This window comes from Vicugna pacos, chromosome 9 (assembly GCF_048564905.1).
Source record: "Vicugna pacos chromosome 9, VicPac4, whole genome shotgun sequence".
NCBI lineage: Eukaryota > Metazoa > Chordata > Mammalia > Artiodactyla > Camelidae > Vicugna > Vicugna pacos.
In genome coordinates this window covers 26,011,340-26,023,814 of record NC_132995.1, presented here as the reverse complement: position 1 = coordinate 26,023,814, position 12,475 = coordinate 26,011,340, and the positions used below count along the sequence as shown (strand labels likewise).

The window sequence follows — 12,475 nt, the reverse complement described above, 5'->3', positions numbered from 1 at the left end:
GAAACATCCTATCACTTGAAACTGCCAGAAAGAATAACCCAAAATCAATTCCTTGATCTAATCTGCAGTCTTCACTGCTTGTTTATTAAAAAATCTGGGAATGATTTTCTTCAATGCCTAAGAATTGTAAATAAGCAAACAAAAGAGAATAAAAAGAACCATTTTTCTTCAAAAGTTTCTGAAATAGTTTCCCATCCCTGCCTAAAGATCCTGTGAATAAGTCAAGTGGAAAATAAGATGTTTTTATAAAAGCATCACATTCTTTTTTTTCCCCACAATCCACATGTATTCCATATTCACCAAACTGCACATATGCATTTAAATTATCCTTAGCTACTGGCAGTTGTTCACTGCCTGCCCTGGCATGCCTGCCAAAGTCTCCACTTATAATCTGGATTGCTTTTACAACTTTAAGATTGAGGGTTCATGCTTAGCATGCATGAGGCCATGCGCTCAATCCTCAGCACCTCCATTAAAAAAAAAATTTTAAAAAAAGATTGAGGGTACAGTATTAAGGACAGAAGTTTTATCTTTAGTTTAACTACTTTCTACTCAAAGCTAAACAGCTCCTTTTAAGGTTTTTTTTGAGACATAATTGACATATAACATCATACTAGTTTCAGGTGTACATCATATTATTTTAAGCAGTTCATGATTTTTACATTTTTAAATACTTCTGTACTATAGGTATGTTTTCTTACAATTCGCAACTGTGAAATAGAGGTTCACACTTTCCTAAAGCATCTTCCAATCTGAGCAACAGAGACCACAGAGAACAAAACAATGAATGTGACATGCAAATCTGATTCTAATAATGTCAGATTAGTCAGAGACACAGTTCTTACAGTTGAACGTATTTTTATAGTAAGGGCGTCAAAATGCAAGGGAAGGCCTTAATTATCCTAACCTTTTACCTTATTACTCATACTTGCACTGCAAATCATCCTTCTTAAAACAATGTTTAAACTGCAAATATAATACATTTGTTACCAAAGACTTCTTACCTCCTTCTACCAGCCCCAGCTATTTTTTAAACTCTAAAAGTCATGGGTCATTATCTATGAAATGATACTGGGCCAAAATGAATGTAAAGACATTATAATACTTAATCACAATGAATTTGTAATTACATTCAAATGAGACTCCAGGAAAGCTGCAGCCCAGACACCCCATCCATCGCCACACACATAGCAAGGTTAATGTAGGTATAACATCATGGTGGAGGCTCTAGGCTAGTCCTCTCCACTCAAGGCACCGCAAATAGCCCTTTAAGATATATATTATGCCTTGGCTTTTTGGGGGACTCTGGTCATATGAAAAGGAAGGGAATCAGAGATGAAACTGAAAGAAATATTCTACCTGTGTCCTCGAATGTCGGACTGATCACACACTCCTCCAAGTGCAATCCTGTGGAACTCTCGACCCAGAGTCTTGGCCACTGATCTTCCCACGCTTGTTTTACCAACTCCAGGAGGGCCGACAAAGCACAGAATGGGGCCCTTCAGGTTGTTTTTCAGCTGTCTGACAGCCAAGTACTCCAGCACTCTTTTCTTCAATTTTTCCATGGCATAATGGTCATTGTCCAGGAGAATCCGGGCTGCTCGAATGTCCAGACGGTCTGCCAAATAATCCAACAGAAATAATCTGAGCATGTGGAATTTTTACATAGAAGAATTCCCTTTCAGGCTGGCAAGAGCCAAAATATTCTTTTGAAAAAAAAGACATGACAAGAACAGGCTTGGATCCTTCTAAATGAGTCTTCAGGGAGACCTGGATTTGGGTTTTTGCTTAAGAAGATTTAGTATTTACAGAAAGAGTAGAAACTACATAATTAAAAACTCAAAGAGTTAATATTCTTTTATCATTTTATTTGGGAATGATTTTCTTGATACACATTATTTCTAAGGAGACATAATTTATACATATTCTATTTGTCCTGGTATTTGTTCCTTTTTTTGTTTATTACAGAATATATGCTCATCCCAGAAAACCTAATGACACGAATAAATCAGAAGGAAATAGTCCCCATAATCTCATGCCCCCAAGAAAGCAGCACCACCTTCACTTCAACACTAATTATTCCAGGTTCTGTGTGTGCGTGCATGTGCACATGAACCCTTACATGCCTATTTTTCAAAATAAGATTCTATGAGGAGTTCAAGTTTTGGAAAAGTTTTTTCACTTAACACATTGAGGACCTTTTTCAGTGTCAAATGTACTCTTCAGTCCTGGGGGTATAGCTCTGGGGAAGAGCATTTGACTGCAAATGTACTCTTCAGTAACATTTTAGTGGCTGCATAATATTCCATTACTTAATCGCACTCATTTAACTAATTCCCTATTGCTGAGCATTTAGGCTATCTACAAATCTTTACAGTTATAAAGCATGCTTCACTGTGAGTCCTTGTAACTAAATCTCCACATACATCTGTAATTATTTCCTTCAGCTAATTTTCTAAAACAGAAGGGCTGGATCAAAAAAAAAATTAAGACATAAAGAACTGCCTAAGTTCTATCGATTAAAGTCTCAGCAGAAATGTATGAATTAGGCCCTGCTTCTATCCAAGCTTTCATCAGGTTTATTGATGTGCTTTAGTACCTAAAATAATCACCGATTAAACACTAGGCCCTGGAAGCCAAAATGAATTCATCAGCTGGGTGGCAGCCAGAAGCTAATCCACAACCATGTGATCATACCGACAGTAAAAGAAGAAAATGGGAGAGAAACACACACACACACGTCCACTCTTTCAATCACTTATTGGAACTTGCCATGTGTTTTTCCTACAGGGGGAAAAAAAAAGCCCTTAAATCGTAACTTGGTTCCTAAGCTAGTCTATAAAAACCTAGCTAATCAGCAATACATGTAATTTATAGTACTATGGATTTTAGTCAGTCCTGGCTGAGTGATTTGGAAAGGAAAGAATAAAATTTCTTCCCCCTTTCCTGGTTTCAGAACCCAACCAATGAATATATGAACAAATGAAAGAAAGTTTCCTGTTTTACGATGCTGGCTCTGACACTAAAACCTACCACAGTAAATTAAAAGAAACCACTTCAGACCAATTCCATTTTGCATAGCTCTAAATATTAAAATGCTGGTAAATCAAATCTATTCAAAGAGTAATCTACTAAATCCCAGTGGGACTTATTTTACTTATGCAAATACGGTTCAATATAAAGTTATCAACATATTTATTACATTATCACATCCAAGGAGAAAAACTTTCCATCAAAAATGTCATTTTGTAACTAAAAAGGCTCTTGTTATAATGTAACATCCATTCTTGATTAACGTTCAGTAAACAAAGAATAGAATTCTGTGTATTTTAGAAAAAAATGAAAGCAATGAAGGAATTTCTTCTAACATGCCAAGTAAAGACAATTTAAAAAGTTACATTCCTTCAAACTTTTAAGGAAAGATAATTTCCATGTTATATATCGTGTATCTTTTCTATACAGGATGCATTTTTTTGATTGCTCTTTTTAATGATTCAGAATGCACACTTACTATTTTGAATAATACTCATGGTTAAATGTAAAAAATTTCAAACCTGTTGGAACATATATTTCTCTATTTATAATCAGAAGATTGAAATGGTATCTACTGGCTCCCAAGATGGGAAAATCAAGAAACTTATTTCCTACAACTCATTCATCTCTGCTTTCCTCTCTACTTTTGATAATCTCTACTGACATAAGCTTGTCTTACAAGGATTATGGAAGACATTTTCATGGTTTTATAACCTGACCCACAACAACCACTTAGACCTAAGTCTATGCAGTAATGGTTCAGAAGCTCAACATGCCTACTTTCACACCACAGTTTACCCATCTTCAGTTCCCAGCTGAAATGCTGGACCAGGAGGATTTTCATGACGGCTCCATGAGTCCTACGCATTTATGATGCTCACACACATCCAGTATAAACTCTCTGAGTTGTGAAAAAAAAAAAAGCTTTGCCTTAATTTTCTATTTTCTGGATTACTTCAGTAAAAAATGGGAGTCAGCACTCTGCATTCAAATAAACATTTTGGCCTCAACTGTCCAAAATTACATTGTGTGAACCTGATAAAAAGTCCTCGTTAGTCATGAATTTCACTTTATCAAAAGGACAAGTGAGGGAGGGACGAAGGCAAGAGCAACTTACTAGGCTACTACTAGCAAATAATGAAATCTGCAATTTTAATATTCTCAGGCCATTACACTATATGCACCCTCACTTAAGTCATTAGTTAAAACAAATCCTGGAGTGCAGAAAAATATTACCGAGAGAACACCAAAATTTCAAAACAAGACCGTTGGTGTTATTACCAAGCTATGTAGACGTGCTTCATGTCATGCAGTCACACTGTGGTCAAAAGGGAAAATAACAGAATTTGGGTATCATCATGACTCCATCAATGACACAAACAAATACCTAGCAAACACATACCAACATGGAAGCTTGGCAGATGAGATGGAAGCAGAGCAGCTAAACACATGAAGGTTAAATGTAATTCCTTTCCCAGGTCTAAACTAACAGGGAGCAGGGCCCTCTTCAAATCTCTAAGAATAGGGCCACTTCACTTAAAAGCAGGCACTGGAGAGTTATGAGTTAACAGAAGACAATCTGAACCAAAATGGATTTCCCCATAGCCCAGCTGGATCCAGACAGACATCTGAACTCAAACAGATCAGCTGACAACTTGGGGCTAAATCAATGGGAACACACGCTCCCCTGCATTCACTTACTATGGTGTTTCCAGAAAATTCTGAATTAAAAATTAAACCAAGATATTTGGCTTCAGTTTATTTGGTAAAACACCTTCAACTAGAAGGCAATATTTTGTCATAAATATAAACATGAAATAAATTAAAAAATAAATTTGACAGCATAGTTCAGAACAAGTTTATATACAGTTGTTAAAATGCTGGAAACAATACAAATGTCCATCAGCAGGTAAATGGATAAACCAATCACTGATATACACAGTAACATGGAGAATGAACTTTAAAATAATTATGCTGAGGGAAATAACCAAAAAAAAAATAAAAGGAGGGGGACACATACTATATCATTTCATTTATACAAAATTTTAGGAAATATGAACTAGTCCACAGCGGTTGCTTGGGAATGGGAAGGCAGGGAGGGAATCACAGAGAAGCATGAGGAAACTTTTAGAAGTGATGAGTATGTCCATTTCCTTGATTATGGTAATGGTACTACAGTTACACATTTATGTTAAAACTCATCAAAATGTTCACATTACATATGTGCAGTTCACTGTATGTCAACTATACCCTAATAAAATTGGAAAATAAAGAAAAAATTTACCAGTGTTGCTTCTGAACGATTCCTCCTATAGTTCACCAGTATAACCTGATTTAACCTAAGGAAAATTTATGGATTCCCAGAATTTAACAGAAAACAAAGTATCAATTAGCCTTATAACTTTATTTACAAACATTCAAACAGAAAGAGACACTTAAACCAAAATCTAGACACTGGGATAAATGCAAAATTACAGAATATTCCTAAAGGAAAAATTAGCCTAACTTAGAATGTACTTGCTTCCCAAAACAAGAACCAAAGAACTGTAATAGGAATAAAATCTAAAGGTGGTCAAAACAAAATACATAAATAAATAAAAACAAAGGTGGTCAAAACAGAAGGAAGATGATTAGGCCAATTTCATCTCAGTATCTAGCTATACACATTAATAACTGTTAAATGATCCTACCCAAAAAAAGCTAATTAAAAGGGGGGGGGAGGTATTTTAACCTTAACATTGCCCCAGCACAGTTAATTGAACATAAATATGCTTCATTCTGGGCCCTCTGTGAGACAAAAAAAATTTTAATTCTCCATACCAGAGAGGACAGTCCTCTGTAGGTCAACAGGAAAGTATTTAATGTTAAAAATTCAACATCCTGAAATCTGGTATGTAAAAAATACCTTATGTGGCACATAAACGTGTGTTTCAGGGCTAACACTTATCAAAATCTCTAGCACCATTTTAAATGTAGGAGTTTCATCAGCCTGGATAATCAATAAATAAATCTGTTGAATTCTCAAAACTCAACCATACAGCTATTCTTATGCCAAGAGTAGTTGAGGTAAATCAATCCACTGCTGAACTCAATAAATCTTGTTTCTATAGTAACTGATGCAAATAAAATAATTCTGAAAGACAACTAAGTATATTTCTTATCCTAGGAGAAAATACAAAGCAAAGATATAAGAAAACCAGTGTAAAATGCTCCTGATGGACAGAAAAATTCTATTGAAGGAAAGAGGGATAAAAAGAATCTACACTCTTTACACAGGTTCTGGTGGGAGAAAAACAAACTTCCAAATGGTGAAACCATTCTACTGTGATCCTGACTTTATCCGTAATTATCTCTTTTAGAAAACACAAAGCTTTACCATCTCTAGGACTGACTGGGCACTTATTGCCAACTGCCTCAAACGTGCTGGTTTTCTTCTGGCTCCTGACATAAATATAAAAGTTGCTGTCTGATTGACTATTGCTATTGAAAACACATATTTCACTAAGTACAGAAAATCCTACTTTCTCCAAATCGTGTGAAGGGTGCTTTCATGCAGCACCTTCTTTTCCTGCTCAATCCTAAGACCTAGGTGACTCAGGTTCAGTCTCTAAACAGTTTACATCATGAACTCCTGTGACAGGGAGGTAATCAGTATTTCTACAGAATTTGCATGAGCTTTCCGGGTGACAGGCTGTGGAAAAGGTGCTCTTTTGTTTGCTCACCAGTTGTACTTTTGTTCCAGGGAAGTTCCACCATAAGTTCTAAATAATTTCTCGTCAGCGCATATTCTGGCATTGACTGAGGCATTTTTTTGAGCCTGTGGGGAAAGAATACATAGCAAACCTGTTCAAGAACATAGAAAAATTCCATAAACCAGAAAAATCAAGCATATCTCCTTTTCTTGGTCAGATACATCATATATATTTGGTCAAACAAAACTGAAAAAAAAATTTTTAATCTAGTTATTAAAACGATTATTTTGTTTTAAACAGATATTTGTAAACTGGGGTAGAGTGGACAAGATCTAATGCTATCCTTGAAATATGGTCTTATCAACATTAATATCTCACAGGGAGAGTCTCAAGTCACACTTACATACTGATTTACTTATGACAATAAGATTTAAGTGCCTAACCATGCATAATAATTACATGTTGTTCTGTATCAGAGATGAAGCCAGCTCATGAGATATTTAATTAAAAAGTACAACTTCCATAATATATGCAGTGCTTATTAAATAGTATTCTGTACAAAACAGATGTTCTGCATTTATTAACTGATGTCAGAGTCAATATAAAATAGACCTCAAGTACATTTACTTATGTTCTTAACTGTGAACCTCAGAAGCCAAATCTTCAGTTACTGAGCATTCAGTCAGGTTGCTTATAATTCACTCATAAAAAAAAATGCAACGTAGTTACAATACTGCAAGTATGGGGAGGAGGGTATAGCTCAGTGGTAGAGCACATGCTTAGCATGCACAGGGTCCTGGGTTCAAGCCCCAGTACCTCTGCTAAAATAAGTAAATAAATAAATATAATTACTACCCCCCCAAAAAAAAACAAAAAAGAAAGATTACTAAAAAAAAAAAAAGACAGACAGAAAGAAAGGAAAAGAAAAAAACAGGAATAACACTGCAAGTAGGTAAAGAAAAAAACTGGTTTTCTATTTAACCCTGAGATCATCCAGAGAATGTAATCAACCCATATGCCCTATTCTGGTATCAAGGTTCCCTTGCACTTTATCCTGAACAAAGAGAAACTGACAGTCCCTGCCTTCTAAGAATTTATAGTCTAAGGAATAAAACAGAAAGGTGTAAAGAACACAAATATATACTGAACAAACATTACTGTCTAAACAAGTGTGGGCCAAGTATTTAAGACAATGAAAAGGCAGTTGCAACAGTGATTGTATCTGGCAGCACACGGTAGGTAGAAGAGTTGTGTCACTTATATTCCATACTTGAGAACAAGATTCCTGAAAGCGGTATTGATTCAGGAGTCTTAAGAATGTTTTACGAATCAGATTCTGGTTTAGGAAAGAAGGAAAAGCATTCCATAGATTGCAGCTATACCCTGAGAATTAGAAAAGCCATGAAAGCCAAGAGACAAAAGAGATTAAGGCTGACAATGGAAAGATGACTAGAGTGGTCCATGACTATATTAAATACAAAAAAAGGAGAAAGATCAAAGAATATAAAACAAATCACTCAGCTTTGTAATGCAAAATAGCAGATTCATTTCCACGAGCAACGATTTTTTTTTTTTAATTGAAGTATAGTCAGTTTACAATGTTGCACCAGTTTCTGGTGTACAGCATAGCATTTCAGTCACACATATACACACACATATTCATTTTCATATTCCTTTTTATCATAGGTTACTACAAGATATTGAATACAGTTCCCTGTGCTATACAGAAGGAACTTCTTTATCTATTTTCTATATAGCAGTTAATATTTGCAAATCCGTGAGCAATATTTTTAACATTAATAAGCAAAATGAAGATACTCATGAATGCACAGCTTCCACAATTTACCTTTTTATCTCTTTGACACAGACTTTGTGGGCCTGCTCTGGCATACTGGACGTTCGTATTTTTTTCTCTAGCATGACAATGTCATCATTATCCTCATCCTCGTCCTCGTCTTCTAAAGTACCTGGGATGTGCGTAATCCTCCTAATAGGGCGTATTGCTATAACCTAAGGCGGAAAGTAAAAGAGTCAAAATAAATCGAAAACAAAGTACTTAGCTACACTTAAGGTTGTAACTGGTGCTGAAGAAACATTTTTCTGGCTAGAGTCTAAATCTTTAGGAACTATGAAGCTGAAAATGGTAAGTAGGAGGCACATGCACACATGGAGGCTACAGAATTTAAAAAGCAGACCAATATAAGGTGGACATGGTTCTTTGGCATTGCTTAGATGACCAGCATGAGGAAAAAAATTCAAGGAACTGGCTGTTAGAAATAATTAAAACATCTAGGAATTATCTTTTTTGGAGTTATTACTGCAGCCACTATTTTCTTGATATACTTACTATTTACCATTTGGCAACTGAATAAATTTCCTTTTCCAACCTACACTACAAAGTTTCAAACATCTTTAATCTTTTCACCACTGGCTTTATTTTCTTTGTCTTCAACACACAGAAAAGTCCTTCTCCTTTCAAAACATTCCATCTTACCTACGGTCCCTCCTAGTTTACTACACATGATTTACTTCCCTTCTCGTGATGTCCTGCTTCTTCATCACCAATTACTTCAGTGACTCATACTCAGTACTTTGTCTTTTGTTTCTACCACGCTGAAATTGTTCTTTGAAATCCAAAAACAGTCTCCCATGCCAAGTCAAACAGTCCTATATAAGTTCTCTTTCTCCAAGGCTCTCTATCTTATTTAAAAACTACCTTTGTGCTCTTTTGAAATTCTCTATTAACATCATGAATCTACTCTAGCCATTACTGGAGCAAAATGGTATGCTGGTATTCAATTTAAAAGCCTTGGAATTTATTTTTTAACCTATGAACTTACTCAAATATAAAAAGCTTAAAAACAGTGAAAAATATTTAATTTTATAGAAACAAAATTTAAATATATACTGTTATTCTTCCTTAAGTCATTAGCAGATGAAATTAATAAAATATTTTAAAGTATAAAAAACCAAAAATAAAATATTTTTTAAGTTAGATTTTTAAAGAACACATCAATTATTTCATTGTTGAGACGAAAGGACTCTTCATGCAGTTTTTCCTCTAGCTGCTAAAAGAGCACTTTCGAACTCTTAGGGGAGCAGGCAAAGAATCAGTTTTAGGCAAACTCCAAATATTAGCCTCTGATTGCTGCATTTCAGCTGCTGCTTGTTTAGAGCAATTCTGAACAACTCTCTGTCTAAGCAATGGTATTATTTATTGATAGGGAGCTGTAAGTTTTCTGTGTCTCCCAATGCAGAGCACACGTTGGTTTGTCTTTCTGCACAAAATGAGTAACTGAGTTAGTGCTCCGATCTCAAGCCAGAAATAACTGAGATTTCTGGTGTTTGCTTTCAACAGTGCGATGTCCTAGATGCCGCCCACGATGTCCTAGAACATCCGCCACAGATAAGTGACTCCCCTCTCTCCCATCATTCTCAGCCTACCTCCCCACTCCTTCCTGAGTCCCACCCGCAAGGAATCCTTCACTTCTGCTCTTCCTTCTCCACAATGTAGTCTCTTAGATGGAGGAATGTTTCTGTGCTGATGGCATCAAATCTCCAACATTATTTTCAACCTTTCACTTAACCTCCCACTGCTTTCAGAGAGCTGTCATCTTCACCCTTGTCCACATCAAAGCTACTTTACTATCTTAACTGTGCCTACAGCATAACAGTAAGATCAACAGCTCCAAGCAGTCTTCAGGCAGATTTCATCATCCAAGTAAATGCAATATATGATAATAAAGGTGTCACAAATCAATGGGGAACTGAAGCATTATTTAATAATGGTGTTAAATTAAATAGAAAGCTATTAGGGGAAAAATATAACTGCTGTCTTCACCTTATTAACACATTGATCGCCCACTGTGGATCGGGTGCCCTTGAGGAAACACAACTCTCACCTAGATTTGGGTGAGGCGGCGAATGTGTTAGAGCAAAATAAAAACATACGTGCTAAAGAGTTAAATATTTAAACAATCAGCTAAAGGAGAACTAAAAGAAAGTGGATATTTGGAGGAAAGATGGTCTCTAAGTTTAGAAGACAGGAAAAGACTCACAGTTGACTAAATGAAAACTGAAACATTTATTAAGTTAAAAGTCAGCCAAATTAGGGCACAACACACTGACAGAGTCCTTTTAGGAAACAATTTTGTGGTACGTTCTTAACAAATACTACATGCAGTGAAAACAGTTATACTTGAAAGGTAATTTTTAAAACATTGAAAACATCACACAACGTCTAGCAGAAAGAGAAATAGCTTAGTAAACTATCCCTTTCGATGATTACCAAAAGAAACAACAAAAAATGAGAAAATGTCTACATGCTTACAAGAAAAAAAAGAACTCAGACACGGAGAGGTAGGGAAGCAAACAAGAATCGAAAACTGTATCAGTAACCTGAATGTAAGAGACAATGGGCTTACTTCTTCTTTGTTCCTTTCTTTATTCCTCCCTTTTTTCCCCCCAAAAATCCCTGAATTTCACATCACACAAAAACAACGACAAAACTGAAGAAATGGATTAAAAGAAGTATTTACCCGCTTATCATCATCTTGCTTGTGTTTTCTGGTTTTTTGAAGCAATTTCAGGCCTTCAATCTGCCTGACAAGCAGTGGTATGGTCATCTTGAACCGTTCCTCCAGACTCACAGCATCTAAAATCTGAGGAAACGTGAGTCAATTTGCAGAACCGCTCTCTCAGAAACACATGCTCCAAAACAAGGCAGTCAAGAGTCAGGACTTCAGTCATCAGGTAAAGAAGGCCACTACCATCAGTAGTCACAGCTACACGATGGCTGACACGACTAAAGTCACTGTATTAAATCAGCAAGGTCACCTGGCACAGCGCCAGAATCCTAAAAAAAGAGAAGCATGAAAATATCTACCCTCTTAAAAATGAAGCCACATCTGCTGTTCCAAGAGCAAGAACAAAACCACATTTTATGTCAATTCTTTCTAAAGCCCAGAATATATCTACATATTAGGCCTACACAAATTCTAGGTTCACGGCATTAAATTTTTATATACCCAAGAGAATAGGAGCACTTTTAACCAAACTCCACTACTGACTTGTCTGAGTGACTGATGTTCTCCGGTCTCTTGGTGGAACACTCTTGCCCACAGCCAGGTTAGTCTCAGGACCCCTGCACTCTCTGCTCCTACCAGGTGAGCTGAGTTCTTGTGTTTAAACCCAACCTGTCTGCATGAGTTCCTGGATTTAAGTATTAAATAAAGTTGCTGGATTCAAGTATTAAATAAACTGATAAAATAAGGAGACTTGCTTCAATGAAAACTAACTTCAATGTTCTAGGAAGATGAAGCAGACTGCTTAAAAACACTACAAATTAAGTATTCAAAAAAACTTACAGTTTGGAGGAAAGACAATCAAATCTAAGAGTCTACACCTGGATTATTGTTCAAGCATCTTTAAAACTTATTTCACTTTAAAGAAACAGAAATTGAAAATCACAGATAACGCATCACAGGTGTGGCTTATGTAAGAAATATGAAGAGGTCAAAAAAGCATGCCTACACACACGGGAAAGGTCTTGGCTCCACATTTAAAAAGTAGTGAGACAAAGTGTACTTATATATCTAAATTAAATTAAATATTTATCTTTTTTATTATTCTCTGCTTTAACTTTTTCCATAAGTTGACAAACTACCAGTACTGATAATGCAAATAAAACAACTGCCTGAGTACACAACAGTGTAGAACAATCACAACCAAAAGTCAACTTAATACTAGGG

General features: G+C 35.8%; 1 protein-coding gene across 1 annotated transcript in view; it reads right to left on the bottom strand.

Annotated features, from left to right (window-relative positions):
- The window catches only part of LONP2 (lon peptidase 2, peroxisomal), an 82,234-nt gene that overhangs the window by 58,236 nt on the left and 11,523 nt on the right, over positions 1-12,475 (bottom strand). Inside the window, exons 4-7 of the mRNA XM_072967309.1 lie at positions 11,264-11,386; positions 8,572-8,735; positions 6,756-6,850; positions 1,360-1,618 (exon numbers count right to left, since the gene is read on the bottom strand). Coding sequence (XP_072823410.1) covers positions 1,360-1,618; positions 6,756-6,850; positions 8,572-8,735; positions 11,264-11,386 — 641 coding nt within the window. The remainder of the gene's footprint in view (positions 1-1,359; positions 1,619-6,755; positions 6,851-8,571; positions 8,736-11,263; positions 11,387-12,475) is intronic.